At 38.7% G+C, this 22059-nt stretch overlaps 2 protein-coding genes across 3 annotated transcripts; one reads left to right on the forward strand and one right to left on the reverse strand.

The window, feature by feature from the left end:
• Positions 1-1328: 1328 nt before the first annotated feature.
• On the forward strand, positions 1329-11643 carry tlk1a (tousled-like kinase 1a). 2 transcript variants are annotated; one of them, XM_061723531.1, is made up of 22 exons: positions 1329-1441; positions 4448-4569; positions 4707-4778; positions 5543-5581; positions 5823-5898; positions 5999-6042; positions 6218-6313; positions 6405-6491; positions 6598-6690; positions 6858-6968; positions 7055-7191; positions 7483-7671; positions 7845-7911; positions 8216-8313; positions 8534-8615; positions 8711-8802; positions 8900-8989; positions 9080-9249; positions 9329-9464; positions 9740-9851; positions 9945-10052; positions 10161-11643. In XM_061723531.1, exons 2-22 carry the CDS (start codon positions 4453-4455, stop codon positions 10329-10331), a joined length of 2187 nt encoding a protein of 728 aa, XP_061579515.1. In that variant the 5' UTR covers positions 1329-1441; positions 4448-4452; the 3' UTR covers positions 10332-11643. The 2 variants fall into 2 exon arrangements, with proteins under 2 accessions (XP_061579515.1, XP_061579516.1); XM_061723532.1 differs by having other exon boundaries at positions 1382-1531.
• On the reverse strand, positions 11430-21077 carry LOC133445948 (Golgi reassembly-stacking protein 2-like). Its single transcript, XM_061723534.1, has 9 exons — positions 20885-21077; positions 18765-18845; positions 18475-18678; positions 17447-17533; positions 17233-17363; positions 16888-17023; positions 16649-16781; positions 13984-14088; positions 11430-11973 (listed from the first exon to the last, which is right to left on the reverse strand). Exons 1-9 carry the CDS (start codon positions 20945-20947, stop codon positions 11747-11749), a joined length of 1167 nt encoding a protein of 388 aa, XP_061579518.1. The 5' UTR covers positions 20948-21077; the 3' UTR covers positions 11430-11746.
• Between the last annotated feature and the right edge of the window lie 982 nt (positions 21078-22059).

Raw genomic sequence — 22059 nt, forward strand, 5'->3', positions numbered from 1 at the left:
TTTTGTCACATGGACAAATCCAGCTGCTTTTAGGTTTTGTGTGTTTTGTTCTGGGTTTTTTTTTTTTTTTTTAAGTTTGATGTACTTTTTTGCAGTATTTTTTTTTTAAAAAGATCATACCTAACTCTATGTTTTGTGTGAAACTATTAGGCACCGATTTATTTATTTATTTTTTATATAATATATATATATATATATATATATATATATATATATATATATATATATATATATATATATATATAATTCATTAAATGTGGCTATATTCCTGTTTTTTCATCTGTCTTCAAAAATGCCTATATATATATATATATATATATATATATATATATATATATACTGTATATATATATATATATATATATATATATATATATATACTGTATATATATATATATATATATATATATATATATATACATACATACATACATAATTTCATTAAATGTGGTTATATTCCTGTTTTTTCATCTGTCTCCAAAAATGCCTATATATATATATATATATATATATATATATATATATATATATATATATATATATATATATAGGCTATATACATAATTTCATTAAATGTGGTTATATTCCTGTTTTTTCGTCTGTCTTAAAAAATGTATGTATGTATGTATGTATGTATGTATGTATGTATGTATGTATGTATGTATATATGTATATATATATATATATATATATATATATATATATATATATATATATATATATATATATATATATATATATATATATGAAAACCTAATGAAATTACAAAAGTGGAATTGGATGAAATGTTTGGTTATTTTAAAGTTTTTTCATCTGTCTTCAAAACTGCCACGACCCATTTGTGCCGTGGATTAAAAGATGCTGCCATCAGTCATGATTATGCCTCACACATCCATGTTGTTGCCACCAGAGAGAAAGCATCGTCCTCGCGATAAGAATTCTGCACGCGCCGCGTGACGTTGCGCAGGCAACCACTTGAAGACCGAGCAGCGGCCCCAGAGTCCGGACGCTGTGGTGCAGCTGAGCGTTGATCTATGGTTCCGCGTTACACCAACGCAGACGTACCTTGCGCGTCGCCGCGTAACCCCTACGCCGTAGGCTCTGCGTCGATTTAACGTGGAACCATAAATCAAGGCTTGAGGTGTGTTGAGGTTCGTGCCCTAAAAAAAATAAAATAAAAAAAATAAAAATAAAAAAAAGATTATTATTATAATTATAATTATTATTACACATTTTCACTTAACGGCGATTAAAAAAAATAATTATAATAATAAAAAACGCGTAAGAAGCAAATATTTAAATTCCAGTAAAAAGTCTGTTGAGTATCCAAAGTAGTGGAAGTTTGGAGGGGCCGCCATCTTTGGTCCCAGCGCTCTCCACGTCCCCAACACGGACTCCTGCTCGCAGCACCGCGACAGTGCTGACGGCCTAGGACGGCACCGTAAGACCCCCCTCACCGCATATATTTATACAAACACGTCCCTTTCTTCCCGTACTCGGTCGTCTGAGCCGTTTTGAGGCGGTAAAATAGGTGAGAAACGCCGCTGCTGTATCGCGTCGGAGCCGAAGTCCATTGAGCCTAGTTGGGCTAGCTACTAGCACCGAGGACGGGACCGTGTTTCGGTGCCCAAAACCACGGACACAAAACATGCTCGATGGAGGTTTATAAAAGCAAAAAAAAAAAAAAAAAATTAAAAATACAACCTTTTTGAGAGGAAGAAAAAGGAAAAAAAAAAATTTTGGGGATCCCCCCCTAAAGAAAACAACAAAAAATGAGTTATTGCTATAGTAAATGCAAGTAGTTTCTAAATGAGTGCTTGGGGTTGTGTCACCTGGATCTGCAGCCCTTTGTGTCCTGATCGAGGTGTTTACATGTGTGACTGATGTTACACTTTATCATCTCAAGCGCTGCAGATGGTGTCGACTCGTCACATGAAATTATGCTTTTTTTAATGCTTTAAAAACTATTTCTGGTATTGCTGCAGACGCTGATATTCATCATTTAACCTCATCTTCTCAGTTTTATACAACTAAGTGTATATATTCCTCTGAAATGTGATGGGACAACAAGCTGCAGAGCAGCATGCTAACCAGGACGTCAGCAAATGTAGTTACCACTTCATGTAAATGACGCTTTCTTTACATTTACATTACATTCTTTACCACTTATGTTATTGATGGGTGATCTAAATCAGCTTTGATTCTCCTCCGTCTCCTCCTGCTTTTGTAGTGTCAGTGTAACATGTATTGATTGACAAGTGATGTCGGCCTCCATCAGTATGTCACTTGTGATTATGGAAAACTGGGTGGCTTCTTGTTTTCAGTCCATTTTCTTTTATAGGTTTCAAGTTGTCTGTAAAGTAGCTCTATGTTAATAGTCCTCCCTGTTTATACAAGAGTCTCTCTTCCCCCCCCCTCAGTCCAAGTGTCTGCCATAAACAGGTGGCCACTCTGCTGAGCAGCATGGAGTTAAAATGACATCCACAGCAGGAGCTGTAAGGGTTCAACCTCTTGCTCATGCAGGGGCTGGAAAATGGATAACAGTTATCTGCTGAGGCCTTGGCTCATCTGCATTTATTGTGAGAAGCCGACACAAACATCCTGGGTAAAATGGGAGGTATACTTAATAGTCCATATCAGCAGGCGCAGGTATGCATTGCTCTGGGAAGTGACAATACGGGAAAAGTTGAAGGACTACGGCTTCTCGTAAAAGGTTGAATGTTGATATCAGCAGCTTTTTGTGAATGCTCTGTGTTATTTTGAAGTTTTTAAAAATGAACCCTGAATGCAGCAGGAGCTATACTTGCCAATCAAGTTGGTGGAGGATGAAAATGAGGCATTTCATCTAAACAGGCTGGAATAAAAATTTGGAGAAAAAATTTTTAAAAAAAGTATGCATTGCAGAGAAACATAAATTTTTCTGCTGAAACTTTTCCTTGGAGAATTGTTGAAGTTAGTGGAAATGTTTTATCTTTTCAAGTTAGCATCAGCAGCATTTAGCAAATGCTGACAGTATTCATGTGGTTATATGCTAGATCATTTCCAGAATAAAGTGTAGTGCCCATCACATACGTGATATGCAAGTTTATTAGGGTAATTTGTCTAATTAAATTTAAAAAAAAAGTAGAAGCAAGATTTGCAGGTACATGCCTTGTAATCCATGAATGTCATTTATTTAATCAGTTCGATAGTAAACCTTAATTTACTTAAATTTTGAATGTGTTAACGGTTGGTTTTGTCCCAATGCCAGGTTATGTTTTAGTGTACTACATTATGATTTACATAAGTGTAATTGATAATCATGACAGTATCAAATATAATAAGCACGGGCTTGTTTACAATATTCAGATTTTTATAACTAGTGATGAAGGAAATTACTGAGATATGATTTTTAATTTTTTTGGTTCCAAAAAAAAAAACTTGAAATTGAATGTGTATTTATTTTAATCAAGATTATTATTTTTTTTTTAATCAAAGGAAGATCTTAGTTTGTATAGTATGTAGTTTGATTAGGGCCAGAAATAAAACTATATTTATCCCGGTAATCACAAACTGTCCATAAATAATCACATGCAATCAAATTTGCAGTGTATTTTACTTTTTAAATTCACATTTTATCACTACGTTGTACTATACTGTCTTCTTTGAGTCAACAGAAACAATATGTATCGACTAGGAACATTTATTAAATGTTAATTTGAATAAATGGCCTTTGACATCTAAGACATTCTTATTACATTGTTTCTTTGTACCTGTTACACACCTTAAATGCTCAACTGTCTGTTTAAATTCAAATTAGCTGGAACTGCATTTATGTTGTCAGCATTTGATTGATTAGCACATCCTTTTCAGTGTGTATGGCAAATTTCACATTCTGTCCTTCTATTACCCAGTTATGTTGAATTTCTCAAGGTTTTAAATGGAATATAGTTTTTCTTTGCTACATGTTACTAATCTTCATGTAATTACATGCTTTATTTCTGGCTGGAGTTAATTTGAACAGAGAATGTTTACATGAAAATTTCTTCCTATTGTACATTTAATGTACAGTATTAGGACTCCATAGCCTTTCAGAAGTGGTTGTCTCATTAAAGCACCAGTTTATTGTGCATTTCTCAGCGTCTCAAGCAACAACAAAGCCCATAGATTGGTGCATCGTTCCCATAGGACGACAGTATTCAGCATAGCCCAGTAATTGAAGCATTTCTTCTGACCTCTCATGATAATGTTTGTGGCACAGAAATGTATGAGAAAGAACAGTCTTAAATTTGCTCTTTGTGAATAATCTGGTATAGACTGCAGTGCCAGTCGGGGTTAAAGTCACATGACCCATCTCCTAAGCTCACTGCTACTGTGTCATCTGCTCTTGACAGAGCAACCAAAGGCTTTAATTAAGCTGATCCTTGAATAACCAAGACAAACTGTGAATTGTTGCTAATCTACACAGGCACCATGGAGGAGCTGCACAGCCTGGACCCCCGGAGACAGGAGCTGCTGGAGGCACGTTTCATGGGTGCGGTCAGCGGCAGCACAGGTGGCAGCACTTGCAGCACAAGTGGGGGAGCCAAAGTGAGTTGGCGTTTGCCTATGTCAGCTGTCTTAAGTTTTTGAATAATTATTATCAAATCCGATTATTCATTTTAGTGTCATTTGGGTTTTAATGCAATAAGATTTGTCATCTTAGTCTTGCCTTTTTCCCCCTCCAGGGACTGACCCACAATGAATGTTCTAATCATAGTTTTGGAAGTCTGGGATCCTCAAGCGACAAGGAGTCAGAGGTGAGCATCTGCATCATTTTGCTTTAAAACTGGTTTACACTGGTGACGTTTGCATGAATCAACTTAACATCCCCCCGTCCGTTTTAGTTAATATTTTGCCTGTTTATCAAAGTATTTCTTACTGCTATGAAAGAGTTCCAGTTAAAAAGTGGCCATTCTTTTCTTATTGACCAAGTTGCTGACGCACTTATGAGGAAACTGGGTTTTTGTATATTTATACAGGCAGAGCATCCTGATAACAGTATTCAGAAATATTAAACGTATGTGTTGGAAAGTTTGCAAAGCACAAACTCCAACAGAAAATTATGTTGAGTCACCTTTGATTATTTATAGTTTATATATGTTGAATTTGTGTGTATATATATATATATATATATATATATATATATGTTTGTGTGTATGTATATGTTATCAAAATTTATCTGCAAATAAATCTTCATGGTGTGCTTTGTAACAACAGACCTAAAGTTGCAAATTTTTAAATGTTTTTGATGTAGCATAAGAAGATGATACCACAGACTTTTTTGTTAGTTTTTTTTTTTTTTTAATCTTAAAAATGAAAGCAACAAAGGCTGAGAAATGTCCATACCCCGCAAGGATGAGCCTTTTTATGCTCATTGGCTTAAAAAGACTCTTAGTAATAAGGTAGTCGTGATGTTGTAATAAGATACTGATGTCAGCATCTTAGAAAATAATCTATTAGTATCAGCCAAATGTTTTCTTAGAAGCTATTTGTCTTTAACTTTTATTTTCTCTCTTGACAGGGATCAGACGTGAAAAGAGGCAGTTCTCCAGCGTATTCGGTAGGTTTTATGATTAAATAACTAAACCTATAACAGCTTTTATTGTTAGACGTCTGCAGGATGTCTTAAAAATGATTAATCTGATCTGTAACTGCAGTTAAAGTTAAATCACAATCTTTCTCACACATAAAGCTTAATTATCGAGTAATAATAAAGTAGCTCCCACTATATGATGTATGGTCTTGATGGATGTTGTTGTGTAGTTATCTCATTGTGACCTGCTTTTAAATATATCTTTCAGACTCCAGAGAAGAAACAATCTGAAACAACCAGGGGCAGAAAAAGGAAACCTGAGCTCCAGTCAGAGAGCAGCCAAGGTGAATATTTTCTCCTAATCTGGTTATGTTTTTGACTCTTGAGTGTTTATTTACAAGACTTTGATAAATCCCAATCATTGTTCCTCTCTTTCTGTTACAGGAAAATCTGCTGTGCGAGGACCCAAAATAAGCGATTATTTTGATGTAAGTTTAGATGGTCAAGTTTTTATGCGTTTAAAAAAAAGAGATGAGTAAATAAAGTGTTGTCTGATGTATAATTAAATCCCTGTTTGTCAGATAAATAAAGGGAGCCACTGGCAGGGCTGCTGTTAGCAGATGTCACACACTGATGCTGACTTGTTGTGTATTTGTCTTGTAGTTCCAGGGAGGAAATGGGTCCAGTCCTGTGAGAGGTCTCCCTCCAGTGCTTCGATCACCACAGAACTCACATTCCCACTCTGCTCAGGGCTCTGCTGTAAGTTATACTAAGAGTTTGAATAAAAATAAACCTTTTTATAGTTATATTTGATATTACTAAATCTCAAATTGAATGACTTCTGTTGCAGATCAGACAAAATAGCTCATCTCCTACTAGTCTGTCCTTTGTGGACCACATGACACATTCAAAGCAGTTGGCAGTCAAATTTGTGCAGGTGAGGGTGCTGTTGTCTGTTGGTATTTTTTTTCCTATTTTGTTATTCTTGAGTTAGAGAATCTAAGAACATTTTCAACCCTCTTTCTTTTGGTTTTCCACTCTAGACTGACCTAACAGTGTTGAAATTGGCTGCTCTTGAAAGCACTAAGAATCTAGACCTTGAGAAGAAGGAGGGCCGAATAGATGACTTGCTACGGGTAAGAAGAAGATTGCACTGTTTACTACAGATCTGTGATGATGTTTTACTGCACACTATTGCAGACAAAGCTCTCCTAAGGATTGTGTTTTGTTTTATTTGATTTTTTTTTCAAGAATGCCTTGAAGATGATGTTTGCTCATCATTGATTTATTTTATGCTTTCTAGGCGAACTGCGATCTCAGGAGGCAGATAGATGAGCAACAAAAATTACTTGAAAAGTACAAGGAACGCTTGAACAAATGCATCACCATGAGCAAGAAACTGCTTATAGAAAAGGTAAATGAATGGTTCGTTATCTTTATGATGAACACGTCAGCGTGAGTGAACCCTCATGCAAATGTGTTACTGATATTGTTCTTCAGAGCACCCAGGAGAAGCAGGCCTGTCGGGAGAAGAGCATGCAGGACCGACTACGTTTAGGCCACTTCACCACAGTGAGACACGGAGCCTCATTCACAGAGCAGTGGACGGATGGCTACGCCTTCCAAAACCTTGTCAAGTGAGAATCTTTCATTTGGATTATATTACAACCAACTGAAACCACACTGTAAGCCTTTGTGCAAGTAGATTTTGTCAAATAAAGTTGTGCAAAATTTAGTATACTTTGATGAACTGCCTGAATACAGTCCAAGCTGGAGAATTTCCAGCATTAGATTTAGAGAAATTTTAATTTAGCTCGAGCCCAGTGAAAACCTGTCCAGCTTTTGATAACTGTTGATGTTGTAAAGAAGTATTTTGAGTCATGAAATTACAAACGGTGTAAATGTTGAAATCATATTTCCTTTGGCAGACAGCAAGAGTGGATAAACCAACAGAGAGAAGACATTGAGAGGCAAAGAAAACTTCTTGCCAAGAGAAAACCTCCATCCTCCAGCAACTCCCAAACACCGTCTATGAACTCGGAGCCAAAGCAGCGCAAAAACAAGGCGGTGAACGGAGCGGAAAGCGATCCCTTTCTGAAACCTAGTCTACCTCAACTGTAAGTGCAGGCCTGGACCAGACGTTTCCTGGCCCCCAACACTGTAAAAATCAGGATGTCTTTGTTCTAGTTAAAAAAACAGCCTGCGCCAGCATGCACAGTAAATATAATAAATATAAGAGATTCTTCTACTTTTCCCTGACGTTGCCCTGCTTTTCTCTCATCCCGGTAAGGCTTACGCTAGCAGAGTACCACGAACAGGAAGAGATATTCAAACTTCGACTCGGACATCTGAAGAAGGTTTGTTTAACAGGTTCAATATTTAACAAAAGTCTCTGTTTTCATGTCCAGGACAGACACACAATTTTACATATGATCAAATTTATGTATTTATAATTCTTGTCAAAAATATGGAGGATAATAGAGAGTTTATACATGTCTGTCAGATTGATTTTTAGATTAAATTAAGTGTCCTTTTCCTGTTTTGGCTCTTATGAGAGATGTTGGGTGTTAGTTTTTTTTTTTTTTTATGAATTCCAGTCCTAATAGTCAGTCCTGAAATGTTTTTCTGTACACTTGTGTGTTCATGTTGAATCATTTATAGGAAGAAGCTGAGATCCAGGCGGAGCTGGAGCGGCTGGAGAGAGTGCGCAACCTTCACATTCGGGAGCTGAAGAGAATAAATAATGAAGACAGTTCCCAGTGAGTTTAAATCAATTTCTCTGACAGATATTGCATTGACATTGGAACATGATGTATACATAAGGTCGGTGGTTCTTCAGCCATCAAACTATTATTAAAGCAAGTCTTAAGCTATTTATTTATTTACAAAAATGCAAAAGTTCCTGAAGAATTCTCAATCTTTGCATGGATCTAGATTTGTGAATCAATATAGTTTCTCTTCTCCTGCCTCCACCTAAAGATTTAAAGATCACCCCACGCTGAATGAACGATATCTGCTCCTTCACCTTCTTGGGAGAGGCGGCTTTAGCGAAGTTTATAAGGTAAGTCAGGTCACACTTAAACAGAATAAAAAATCAAGGTTTTGGGTGGTGTGGTGCTGTGTGAGCAAAACTTAACCGTGTGTGTGTTGTTACAGGCTTTTGACTTGATTGAACAACGATACGCTGCAGTGAAAATTCATCAACTTAACAAGAACTGGAGAGAAGAGAAAAAGGAAAATTATCACAAGTAAGCAGAAATGTGCAACTTCACCGGAACATGTATCCACAGCACTGTTGTCTTCCTTCTTTGGTTCTTAATAATTTAAACTCTGTCTTTCCCACAGACATGCGTGTCGAGAATACAGAATACATAAGGAGCTGGACCATCCCAGGATTGTGAAACTTTACGACTACTTCTCACTGGACACAGACACGTCAGTCACTTGATACATTCTTGTTTTTCTTTTTAAAAGTATTTGAATGAGTGTGGATAGTGATTCTTAATATATGTATCCAATCTTTAGTTTTTGCACCGTTATGGAGTTCTGCGAGGGCAATGACTTGGATTTCTACTTGAAGCAGCATAAGCTAATGTCTGAGAAGGAGGCTCGGTCCATCGTCATGCAGATTGTGAACGCACTTAAATACTTAAATGAGATCAAACCCCCCATCATTCATTATGACCTTAAACCAGGTAAACCTGTCCTCCTAGAAAACCGATGGCTCACAACGCACAATCAAAGATGCTTTACTGACTTTACCCTATTTTGAAGGTAATATCTTGTTAGTGGACGGCACAGCCTGCGGGGAAATCAAAATCACCGACTTTGGTCTTTCCAAAATCATGGACGACGACAACTATGGCGTAGATGGGATGGACCTGACGTCGCAGGGAGCAGGGACCTATTGGTGAGAGGAAATGCTCCACACACAGAGCGTATTCATCACACATACAGTGTCTTCACAGTGAGAGTATTCAGAAGCGTTTATAAAAAAAAAAGTAGCAACACTAATATAATCAAACATGTTGACTACTAAATTTGTTTGTGCTCTGTTGTTGAAACAAAAACAGTAGAGTCCTTTATAAAGTAAATGCTACAGCTAGTCCATGTAGTCTTTGATACTTCCTACTACTTAGAATGACTGTGACAGAGACATTAAAGTTCTTATCATCCTGATAACAGGTACTTGCCACCTGAATGTTTTGTGGTTGGTAAAGAACCCCCCAAAATCTCCAATAAGGTGGATGTGTGGTCAGTAGGTGTCATCTTTTTCCAGTGTCTCTATGGAAGGAAGGTAAGGAAGATTGGATATTGTTTTTTAATTATAACTTTTTTTTGTGTGAAGGTTCTGCTTCAATAAAATAATAAAAATATATATTTTTTTCAGCCTTTTGGGCACAACCAGTCACAGCAGGACATCCTGCAGGAGAACACCATACTCAAAGCAACCGAGGTCCAGTTCCCCGTCAAGCCTGTTGCCAGTAATGAAGCAAAAGTAAGAACTTGCACGTGCATGTGGGTGTTTTAAATGATTTTGTTTATGTGTAAAAGTCTATCCTCAAACTAACTGATCCGTTTTTAAATGTTTCTCTCCCTTCCGTAGGCCTTCATAAGGCGGTGTCTAGCATACAGGAAGGAGGACCGGATTGGCGTCCACCAGCTGGGAAGTGACCCGTACCTGCTCCCTCACATGCGAAGATCCAGCTCCTCTGGAAATCTGCAGATGAGTGCTGCTGGCTCTGGACCAGCGTCCTCCAGTATCATCTCAAACTGACACTTTTGAAATGTGACAGAAAGGAAAAAACCGACGACTGAAGTAGCACCTGCAGAGCTCCTCGGAGAGGCTTGGACTTGTGAGAGGAGGAACAGCAGGCGACTGAAGGACCAGGACGCGGGTGGGGAGATCTCTACTGGCCTCCTCTGACCTGTACCAGGTTTCTACTTGTTTACCAGGGCTTTATCATTGGACGGACAGTGAAGAGGGATGTTTTAAAGGACATTGGTGAATGGATCGTTTTGAGGGCCCGACAAAAGCACTGAAACTGACTTTTATCAACCTTGAAGAAAATGTGACTGGACTCTCTGTTCACAGGTTGCAGATGGATAAAGCCTCAAGGGGCTGAAGGGAGATTTGGCAGCCCATTATTTAGATTAATTAATATGGTCCTGCCAGGATGCAAATTACTCAGCTGCTAGAAGTTAATTTACTGTGAGAAGACAGTTAAGTAGAACTACCGAGATTTCACTATTGATTTGGATAACTGTTCTGTTTTTCACAAATGTTAGGCTTTAATTTGAGTTACTTAGCCATGGGGAATGTAATGTGTAGCATACAAGTGGCATCTAGTGTTGAGTAGGTTGGAGCAGCATACTAAATATGTTTGATGCACAAAGTAACCAAATGTAGAAAATGATAAATGTATAAAATCCTATGCAGGAATATTAATTAACAGATAAATTGGAAATTGTATATGCTGTATAGGTAAATTTTGAACTGCAGCAGTAATATGTATGAAGAGTTTAAAAAAAGAAAAAATCCCTTCATAAAATTAGTTTCCTGGAGTGGTTTCATTTCTGCTGCTTTGTTGCTCTTACTTTTTCAAGGGCTGTATGTTTCACTTGGGGTACAAATTGTACAGTTCTGCTAAGAGTGAATAATAAATGCCAGGAAACATTTTTTTTCTCCCTCCCAGTGAATGGCATTTCAGATCCTGATCAGATAATGCACTCATTGAGTTTTAGAGCCCACATCTACAGCCTCAGAACATACTGACATCTACTGGCTGAGTTTGGTACTGCGTTGGACCAATTGCACACAATATGAAGACGACAGACCAGAAGGGAAACTAGGTGTATTCAAGGTAATGATCTTACACTTTATTTACCCCCCCCCAGTACTGTACGAGTAAGCAAACATGCCTTGTTCATTTTTTATTTTTTTTTCTTCTCACGAATGGTCATCAGACGTTAGACCTTTGCCTCCCTTTTCAAACCTTTTGAGTAAATCGAGAATAAAATTACAAAAAAAAATGACTGAACCCCTTTTCCACACTGTACAATTCTGATGGTTAAAGTTTTTTTTTTTTTTAAATAATAGAACAGTTAGAAAAGAGCAATTTCTCAGCAGACTGGTGCAGAAAACAATCTGGTTGTATTGTGCAAGGACTTGAGGGCAAGGGCTGCTCTGTGCTAAGAGGAGTCCACAGACATCGTTATATTTATTGATCCAGAGGTGGGCACTGTAGATGAGGCGGGGGTTTTGGTCAATAAACCGTTCATTTGGATGGTAGAAGAGGGAGATGTGGCATCAAGCGTAGCGGCCGGCTCTGTGCTGATGGGACGAGCAGAGTCGGGTCGATGTGGAGCCCCAGTGGAAGTGATACCTGGGAGCCTGAATGGAGAAAGAGGTGTGTGACCTGCAGAGGGCAACACAAAACAGTGGGTTACCTACAAAGTCATCTGGAAACATTTGTCTTTTTTTTTTAAGCAAGTCTATGATGTGTTTTAATGCATCTGCATGTTTTTTTTTTGGCGAGGAGTGGACTAGCAGTGGTACTGCTTGGATCTCTAGTACTCGTGAAACGCGCACACAAAAAAACCTGCAAGTGGAAAGTGTGTATTTTATACTTTTGCTTTTGTCCCTGCACTGCAGCTTCACCGCACACCCGCACCAATTTAGGATGTTTAGGGTTAAAAACAGGGAGATTTCCAAAATTATGCTTAAAGAGGACCTTTAAGCATACCAGAGACTACATTCAATGTGATTCTGCACAACCCTCCCCGGCATAAAGATGTGGTATACTTACTGTTGAAGGATGTTGATTCAGCTGTTTTGTTTTTGTGGGGGGGGGGGGCAATTATGTGAACATTTTGGCTCTGTGAAATGTACCTAAACTCACTTTTTTTTGTTTTGTTTTTATCAAAAATTGTTGTAATTGATGGCAGTTTTATTTTTTCAGATCAACTGATGGTTAAAATGTGGAATTGCAAACCAGAAATAATGCTTTGTTGCACTTTTCTTTTCGACTTCTTTGTGACATGGACTCTGAATAAAAAGCCAATATTCATCAGATGAGTTTAAATGTTCTTGTTTTATCAGGTAAACAGATCAGGGTTGGAGGATGAGGCCTTGATGTGGAACAGCTTTCCCCTTTCCCTCTGTTCTGTTCAGGGGTTAATGGTGGTTTATATTTAGTCTTTCTGCATATAAATCCCATTTTCTTTCAACTAATTTCTCATTTTGATAAAAAAAAAACAGCAACTTGTGCATCTGTCCAGTCATATTTAAGTCATTTAATTTGTTTTGCCCATTTTCATACACGTATTTTCTGTCCTGATTCTTTCATGTCGGCCTTGAAACCTGTGTCTTTTCCTCCAGCAATATTTTTTTTTTTTTTTTTTTTTTTTTTTTTAATAATAACTGCTTCGAGGTTTAGACACTGGTGCCTGGGACAAAAACGTAATCTGAATATTTTTTTTCATATTCATCCTCTGTATTGCATATTTATATTCCATAATTCTTTTTTTCTGTACTTGAGCTGAGGGGTAAAGAGCCAATAATTACAACAATTACATTTTTTAAGTGTGCTCTACAGGGCTACAGAGTTGTACTGTTAAATAAAATGTTGGGCAACTTTTTTTTTTTTGTTCTACAAAATAAAACATCTTAACATCCTCAAATGTGACTAATCTTTTTTTTTTAATCAAACAAGAAGCATGTTCAGCATGTTTTGCTTATCTGGATCAGCTCAGTTGATTTGCTGTTCCTGATTATTAACTGTTTTCTGGTTGAACACGTGTACATGTACTGTAGGTAAAAAAAGATGTCGTCTGATGACCCATCACAAATCTGTAGTTGCATGTCTGGCAAAATAAACTCACATTCATATACGATAGGAATTTAAATGTTCAGAGAGGACTGAATGTAACAGAGCTGCTTCAGTCAAAGCAGGAAATACAGTTGGCAGAGGCAACTAAAAAGCATAACTGTTGTATCATTAAAGTAGTAGTATATCTCATCATTTATGATCATCTGTGTTGCAGGTCTAATTCTTGAAGCAAGTAAAAAAAATCAGTTCAGTTTTATTCTGCTGGATGCAACCACAGTTACTTTAAAATGCTCCTTGAACAAATAAAACAAGGCTAAGCATTAAAACCAGAGGGGTCTTCAGCAAATGTCCATGTTCATTTTTGTCCCCTGAGCAGTAAAATGGCAAATAAAATTTTAGTTCTTCAGTTAATACATTTTCCAAATGTTTTATGTGTATATAAGGGTCAACAGCAATGCATTTCCTGTTGAGAAAGTCACTAATTTACGTTTTTATCTTGTCATGGGTTTTGTGTACAATTTTTTAAAAGTACAGAAGTCTACGACAACGATTGTTTACAACTTTAAGTTGGCACATAATCCTGGCACAGAACAATACCTTGTATGGTGATATTAGAAGGAAAATCAGCGTTTGGCCAATTGACGTTTATCATTCTTGGGAGATCAGGAGAGAGATGAAAACCTCCAGGGAGAGGCGCTGTCCCTGATTGAAACGAGAAAAAAAAAAGAACATTTGAGATCTAGTTTTGAGTTCATTACTTTTTAGACAGAGGTGAGTAGCTCAAGCAAGTTCAAAAAAACTCTTGTAGTGTTTCACCGGAGTTGACAGCCACTGGAAACTGTGTAAGCAGACTACTGGGTTGGGGGTTTCACAATGTCCTTGTTATTGCTCTATAATATTCCAAATTCAAAAGTAATTTATTTCCCTGAAGAGAAATATAATTGTTGCCATAGTTTTTGGTCATTGTAGAGGTTTATTGCTGTGGGCCAGAAGGATCTGATGTAGCAGTGTTTGTTCCAGGGGATCTGAAGAAACCTCTGACTGAAGATACTGATGTTGAATCACTGTGTTGTGAAGAAGATGCTCCGGGTTGTCCATGATCTTCTTCATTTTAGGAAGTATCCTCTTCCAGAGCTGCTCGGTGGTACAGTGGGTTAAGCAAGCGGCTCATATACTGAGGCTACAGTCCTCCTGCAGCGGTCGCAGGTTAGAATCCTGGCACCTTTGCTGCATGTCATCCCCATTCTCTCCCTCTCTCTACCCCCTTCCTGTCCGTAACTTGAATAAAGGGCCACTAGAGCCACAGAAAATCTTAACAAAAAAAAAAAGTATCCTCTACCAGCCTTCTTTATCAGTTTGATCAGTTTCTTTAAGTCACTGGCTCTGATGCTGCTCCCCAAACAGATGGCTGCACATGAGATTGGACTTTCCAGGACAGACTTATAGAATATCTTACTCCAAACGCTGGAGGACCTAAGTTTCCTCAAGAAGTCAAGTCTGCTCTGTCCTTTCTTATAAACAGCATCAGTGTTGTATCTCCAGTCCAGTCTGTATGACAAGGTGAACACCGAGGTACTTATACTTCTCCACCATCTTTACTTCTTCTCCCATGATGAAAAAAACAACGACTTAATTCTGGCTCTCCTAAAATCAAGAAATCATCTCCTTTGTCTTGTTCAAATCAATATGAGATGATTGTGCCCACATCATGCCACAAAATGGTCCACCAGTTGGCGTTTTGAGGTGTACAGCATGAAGAGGAATGGTAAGAGTACAGAGCCCTGTGGTGCTCCTGTGCAGCCGACCACCTGGTCAAACACACAAGCCTCACAAACTATGGTCTGTTTGTCAGGAAGTCAGTAATCCAGGTGATTGTGGAGGCATCCACCTGTGTCTTCTGGAGTTTCTTACGTAGTAATGCAGGGTGAGTGGTGTTAAATGCACTAAAGAAATTAAAGAGCATGATCCTCACAGTACTCCCTGCTTTGACCAGATGGTTGTAGATTTGATCAATTCCAACCCCACAATGATAAGTAAACTGCAGTGGGCCCTAGAAGTAGCTTATTTGCTAATTCACATGGGCCAATAAATGTCTGTCCAGGACCTTCATGACGTGAGATGTTAGAGGTCTGTAGTAATTAGGAGAAGGTGGTTGAGATCTTTCTTGTACTGGAACAAGGCATGATGTCTTCCACAGCACAGGAACTTCCCCAGGCTCAGGCTGAGGTTGAAAAAGGTGCTGCAGAATCCCACGAAGCCGGATCCGAACAGACTTTCAGGAGTCTGGGACTGGCGCCGTCTCGACCTGCAGCCTTCTTCTGGTTCAATCTCTCCAGTTGCCTCTTCACTTGACTGCTGATGTGGGAGGAGACGGCAACGGCACACCAGCAAGATCCATGGCTGAGGTGTGACAGGGAAACAGGGAAGTGGGTGAATGGAGGAAGCCAGGTCCGTTTGACTGGGGGCGGGAGCTTTTTTCTGAAATGAGCCTGATGAAGATTCTGTTCAGTTCATTGGTTATGTCCAGACTTTCAGAGACTGAGTGGTTGTTTTTCTGACCAGGTGGTCAAAATCCCAATACAAGTCCTTCTGCTCGACCCCTGACACCTTTTTCACCCCTAACCACACCTCTCTTGCACCGTTCTGCTGGAGCTTGTTCTCCAGCTTCCTCCTGCACACCTCCTTGTCTGACCCCAGTAATTCTCGGTCCCCCTCTCTGAAGGCTCTTTTTGCCTTGTTGGGGAGCTGTTTCAGGTCTCCGGTGATCCAGGGTGTATTATTGGGGGAAGCACCTCACTGTTCTGCTGGGGACGATGATGTCCACACTGAAGTTGATATATAGTCAGTCAGACTCGTTCATTGATGTCATCTCCATGTTGCTCACAGACTGCAGAGTGTCTTCAGCTTCATGTGACCACCTCCTCACAGTCTTTTTGGTCAATGGTTGGCTCTGGACGATGGGTTTGTGGGCGGAGGAGAGAAAGGCCAGATTATGATCCACCTTGCAGAGAGCAGGTTGTGCAGAGGAGTTGTACCGGGTTGTTGTGTCTGTAGCTTAGCAACAGCAGAGCTGATGGCGTCACATGCATCATCTAAAACTGCCTATAACACGGATGAACACTCAATAAATAATGAAGACGAGCCAAGAGCTCAATATCAGCGCTGCAGAAACGATGGTTCATACGTTTGAAGTTTCAAATGCATGATAAACATTAACATTGCAACAGTAGGATTCAGGCCTGAGTCAGAGATGGCGGTGTACCTGCAGGTAGAGTGCTCAGGATAGAGGTCGGGCTAGAGCTGACGGACATGTTGTCCAGAGGTTGTTCTAATCCAGTTGAAGCAGAAGACGGTGCGACAACTGGAACGGTTGGAATGACAGCAGAGAGATGAACCTGGTAATTACAACGACTTTATCTCTGAGTGTGAACTAAATCTGGAGCAAACATCACCAAAATCAAAGGTTAACCAAGAGGTTCCTTCAATAAAATACTGAACTACCTCTGTAAAGCCATCTTTAGGTGTGGAAGTTGTGTTGTTGTCGGGAGTCTGTGCGGGGAAGTGGATTTTCTTGCCCTCAGTAAATGGAAGCATAGGTATCCTGTGCAGGTAGCCGAAGCCAATTCCACATCCTAGACTGCAGAGAACAGACGCCTTACAATCACATGACAGCAAGAATTTTAAAAAAATCAGCCAATGGTTATGAAAAAATATTCCTCAAATAACATCTCTATAAAATATTATAAAGCTGAGACCTTCCTATGTTCCAAATGGCTTTTAATTTGTGCAGTTTGATTCTTGTTTCCCGTCTGCTTTAGTTATACATGGAGGTGTATCATACAGTACCTGCCCTCTCCGCCCCAGTCAGAGTTGGGAGTAATGACCACCTCGCGACAGTTGTCTGCATCCGTGTTGTAAACATACAACTTCAGCTCCTTCCCTTCGTGCGTTTCAACGAGGGAGAACAGATCGTCGCTCTGTCCAAAACGTAATCATAAACACCAGGTCAGGAGGCTGATAACTTCCTTTAAATATTAATACCAATCAACAAAGCAGGCACCTCATCCATAGTGTTGTCCGCTCCTATGATGTAGTCGACGTGAGACCTCAAACCAGCCAGGGCTGCAGGGGAATTGGGTTCAACTCCCTGCACAAGAAGAATATGTAAACATCGGAGGTCGTTGGACTTGGAGATGCAGCTTCAGTCAGACCTGCACACTAGGGATGGGCGGTATGGACTAAAAAAATGTATCACGATAATTTCTGGCATTTATCCCGATAACGATAAAAAATGTCGATAAAAAAAAATACCAATTCAACTCCATCTTTTTAACTATAAATCTATCACCACATTCAGTCTTTGGAGCCCCCAAAACACTGCTCTAAAAGAATACTGAATACTACTAAACTACACCAAATAAATTGAATTAATAAAAACCAATAAAATTAGTACACCTGTACTGAAAAACTGTAATGACTCAAATGAAACAAGTTTGAAATGTAAAAACAGATTCAACATTTATTCAAACTGCATGGCTTAAACAGTGGGATAACAGCAAAAGTACCATTGTCCTTCAAGATTTCTTAGCTTATAAAATCACAAAGTAGAAAAAAATACAACCTGATAAATAAAGAAACAGGACAAATAAATAAAAGTTCACTGAAAATAAAATCATATTAGTGATAATCCCTTCTAATATAAATAAAATGTGCAAATTAACCTGTGGTTGGAACATGCCACAAATAAGATACTATTGCAATTTTTTTTCGTAATAGTCAAACTTTATATCAAAATTTAACAACCATTTCCTTCTGTTTTTGCAGACTCTGCACATAATATGATGTAGATGATGTTTGCTCCTCGTCTCTCTTTATAAATCCAAACCAGTTCCGGTAATGGAGCTGGAGCCTCGTTTAACAACGAGCTCCTCGCTCTCAGATCGCCTTCCGCCATGTTTGTTACACAAAAACGTCATCAACGGGAATTTATCCTTTTTTACCGCGAGATGACAAATTCTTACCGTGAGGAATTTTTTTGACGGTATATCGTGAACGGTAAAATATCGCCCATTCCTACTGCACACTCACCAGCACATGCCAAACGTTTTCATTGGCTCCTTCAAAGCTGCAGAAGCGGATGCTGACGCCCAGGAGCCCCTTGCCGCCCCACATGGTGCTGGGTGTGATGGTGGTCTCCCTCACGGCCAGCATCTTGCTGCTGTACAGCAGCATCTTTACAGGCTTCTCCACGTTCATCTTCAGCAGTTCTTTCAGGGTGTCGTTGTCCCTGTTCTGTGTGAAATCAGTGCATTCAAATCGATTTGGCCACAAAAAACCTGATGTAGGATTTTCTTTTCGTCCTGCGTGAGGAAACTTACCAGTCTAGTGTTGCAAATTGAGACGATGAAATCGAAGAATGGCTCCAGTCCTGCACGATGGCCGGGGGAGTTCTCCTGCACCTGCAATGTTGAGGTGACACTGAGGTGGTCAGAGGGTTCGCAGGTTTAGCCGGTGAAGCAGTACCAGAAAGAACGAACATTCATCACGGCAGGGACACATCTGGACACTAATTAACTTCACACGACATTACATTAAACACTAAGTTCATGTATGTGGCCTTAAATCAAAAGAAAAATAAAGAATATATGGTAGAGCACTAAAAGAGAGAAAGGTATTTATCTGAGGAGGAAAATAAGTTCAGTGACAAAAATAATGTTAATCAACAATTCTTTAAAAGACACCTTAAGATTTCAGTCAGTAAAATGCCATTATTATACATCCATAGAAAAATCTATTACTGCGTGTTAAGTTTTAGATAATAAATTGACAAAATGCAACAGAAATACAACAGTGTTACATTCATAAGTGTGTGAGTATGGATTGTTACCTCTTTTTGGCGGATATATTGATCTATATTGTAAGACAAGGGTTTAAAAAAGACAAAACTACTAAAAATAACTATGACTGCTTAAAAGGTTACAGGTCAAACAGGCTTTTCTGAGGACAAACAATGAGTAAATAAATGATGTCATGATGTGCCCTGAGCAAGCCCAGTTATAACATTTTAGATGGATCGAAATGACTGTTTCTGCTTTGTATTTTTTACCCGCTGCGCTGCTTATTCAAAATAAACCAAGCCATGAAGTTTTACAATAATCTTACAAGTACAAGGGTGATCCAGAAGCACATACTTTTTCTTAGAAGTAGGTCTGATAATCTCTTTAGATCTCACAGAACCAGTTACACTGCTATGTGGAGCCGCCTTTCGGTCTTCTTCGACAGCTGCTGACTCAAGTTTAGCATATAAGTGTCCACATGTTTCTGTAGGGATATAGGACAAATGCTGTTGAAGTTAACTTAAAGTTTCGAGAGCTTAAACAATAACCTTTTCATAATCAGATGTATGAAGTAAAATAATCGGAATCACTTTCATGGTTGGTGAATCCACGTGGTGTTCTGCTGATGCAGATTTCAAAACCTCTACTTAAGGAATTTGCCTCACACAAAGTATTGAAGTATTAAAGTTATTTATTTATTTTGTAATCTTGAACTAAGCTGGTGTAACTGAATTGATAAAAGCAAGTATGGAAACACGCATTCAAACTGTAATCATTCTGGTCAGTAGCCTACTGAGAAAAACTGATTTCCTTGACGTTTACATTGTTGGAGGTATGCTTTTGATAGCTTCAGTCCAAATTGAGTCATTTTATATTATTATTATTATTGAAATTCTTTGGTTATGACTTGGCTTAGAGGAGACATTTGTGTCAGCAGACCATCCAAACAGGTTGGCGGGTTCGAGTCCCGGCCTATGACCCTATGTTGTGACCCTTTCTTTTTATCCCCATTTCTTGTCTCACAATAAATATAGTCCATTGCAGCCACTATTTTGTTTTCAAATGGATACATAAACAACAAATCGGAACTACTACAATTATTACTATGAGGTCAGGGGATGAAGTTTCATCCTGCACAAAAAAAACAATAACATCGAAACAGTTTCACTGCAATGCATCAAATCCAGCTCTGTTGAGATTTGACTTGAATTTCCCAACTATTCTGCAGAAAACAATGCCCAGATTTAATGACACTAAAGGTTTTCCGTGGGAACCATGGTGGGAACACACCCGTTGTCGTTATTAGTCATGCAGCAGCCACACCGGTTATTCAGCCATGGTGCAGGTATGGTTTTATCATCCAGGGAGAACTGGTGCATGATGATACTAAACCCTACATATGTGCAATAATCTATGGTTTTATCCTAATCCACACAGTCCAGAATCACAGGACATTGTGGATCCAACACGATTCAGTAGTAGTTGACAGAACCAGACTGACGGACTCGCACCACGAATCACACCACTGCATGCTGCCACTTTATTCTCACCTACACCTTAAGGCTGATTTATGGTTCCGCGTTACACCAATGCAGGGTACGCGGTGACGCGCGTCTCCTACGGCGTACGCTCTGCGTCGACGGAGAGATACCTGCTCTTACCCGGAGGACGTGGTACCCTTCGGTTCCCCCTCCCGGGATCTGGACGCTGGGAGATCCTCCCATCCTTCCCGGGGATCGGCGGGCAGACGCGGGGCAGATGTGGGTATCCCGTGATGGTCCGTGGGGAGCTGTGCGCCGCTGCACGTCCTGATACCCAGCGGTTCCTGGTTTCCTGCAGCATTTCCTGTGGCGCAACTCCCCCTCCCAACAGCTGGGCGATGGAGCATCAGCTCCTCTTCCTTTTTTTCTTCTTCTTCTTATTATTTTTTAACTGGAATTAAAAATCAAGCAAGGTGGAATTACATTGTGCATATTCTTATACAAGTGTATCAGAAATTGTAGAGACTATTGATCCTGTACAGAATCAATACACTGAAAAAAATAAATCTGTGATATTAACAATTAAAAATGAAGTTTGTTGCTTTACATGAATACATCTAGTTTTGAACTTAATTTGCATTGGTTAAAAAAACAAGATATTGTGCATTTTTTCCTTAACAAGCAGTATTTATGTAATCCCAGGCAATCTTTTCATTTACACACAAACAACAAGCAATGATCTTGTTGTATTTACTTTTCATTTAACAATTTTAATCTATTGGGTAGATTGACCAACTTTTAGATAAGAAAAAGCTTTATTTGTTTAAGTAGAACACCACAGTAAAAAATATCTTACTTAAAAAAAATTAAGGCGACTTTTTCGCATGAGATTTTTATGTAGGCTAGATCACGAAAGACTAGTCTTTGTATAAACTACCTTTTTTTTTGTATGTAAAAAATTCATTTGTAAGTAAAGTCAACTTAATTTTGACAATTAAAGTCAACTTAATTTTGGTAAATAAAGTAAACTTAACACAATTAAGTTGACTTGCAAAATGTATTATTTATATACAAAATATAATATTTATATACTAAAAATTAAGTATACAAAGACTAGTCTTTCTTGATCTACATAATAATCTCATGCAAAAAGTTGACTAATTTTTTTTAAGTAGATCAAGCACAATATTTGTATCAGTGTAGTCAGGTGACAGAAGTGGATCATCTCCAGAGGAGCAGACCAAAAACATCCAAAATTCAGTATTCTGTTAACACACATCAACCATCCTGTCAAATCTGGGTTAAATTTGTTCATTTTTAAACTACAGCCTAAACTGCTAGGGAAGACATTGCAA

The sequence above is a fragment of the Cololabis saira genome, chromosome 6 (genome assembly GCF_033807715.1).
Source record: "Cololabis saira isolate AMF1-May2022 chromosome 6, fColSai1.1, whole genome shotgun sequence".
Lineage (NCBI taxonomy): Eukaryota > Metazoa > Chordata > Actinopteri > Beloniformes > Belonidae > Cololabis > Cololabis saira.

Excerpts from the sequence above, each read along its gene's own strand:
- tlk1a (XM_061723531.1), top strand. The coding sequence starts at position 4,453 with ATGGAGGAGCTGCACAGCCTGGACCCCCGGAGACAGGAGCTGCTGGAG. Across the intron at positions 5,899-5,998 it reads CCAGTCAGAGAGCAGCCAAG|GAAAATCTGCTGTGCGAGGA; the intron begins GTGAATATTTTC and ends TTTCTGTTACAG. Across the intron at positions 7,912-8,215 it reads GACTCGGACATCTGAAGAAG|GAAGAAGCTGAGATCCAGGC; the intron begins GTTTGTTTAACA and ends AATCATTTATAG.
- LOC133445948 (XM_061723534.1), bottom strand. The coding sequence starts at position 20,947 with ATGGGAGGATCTCCCAGCGTCCAGATCCCGGGAGGGGGAACCGAAGGG. Across the intron at positions 14,089-16,648 it reads CCTGAGCACTCTACCTGCAG|GGACAGCGCCTCTCCCTGGA; the intron begins GTACACCGCCAT and ends CGTTTCAATCAG. Across the intron at positions 11,974-13,983 it reads TTCTAATATCACCATACAAG|GTCACACACCTCTTTCTCCA; the intron begins GTATTGTTCTGT and ends TGCCCTCTGCAG.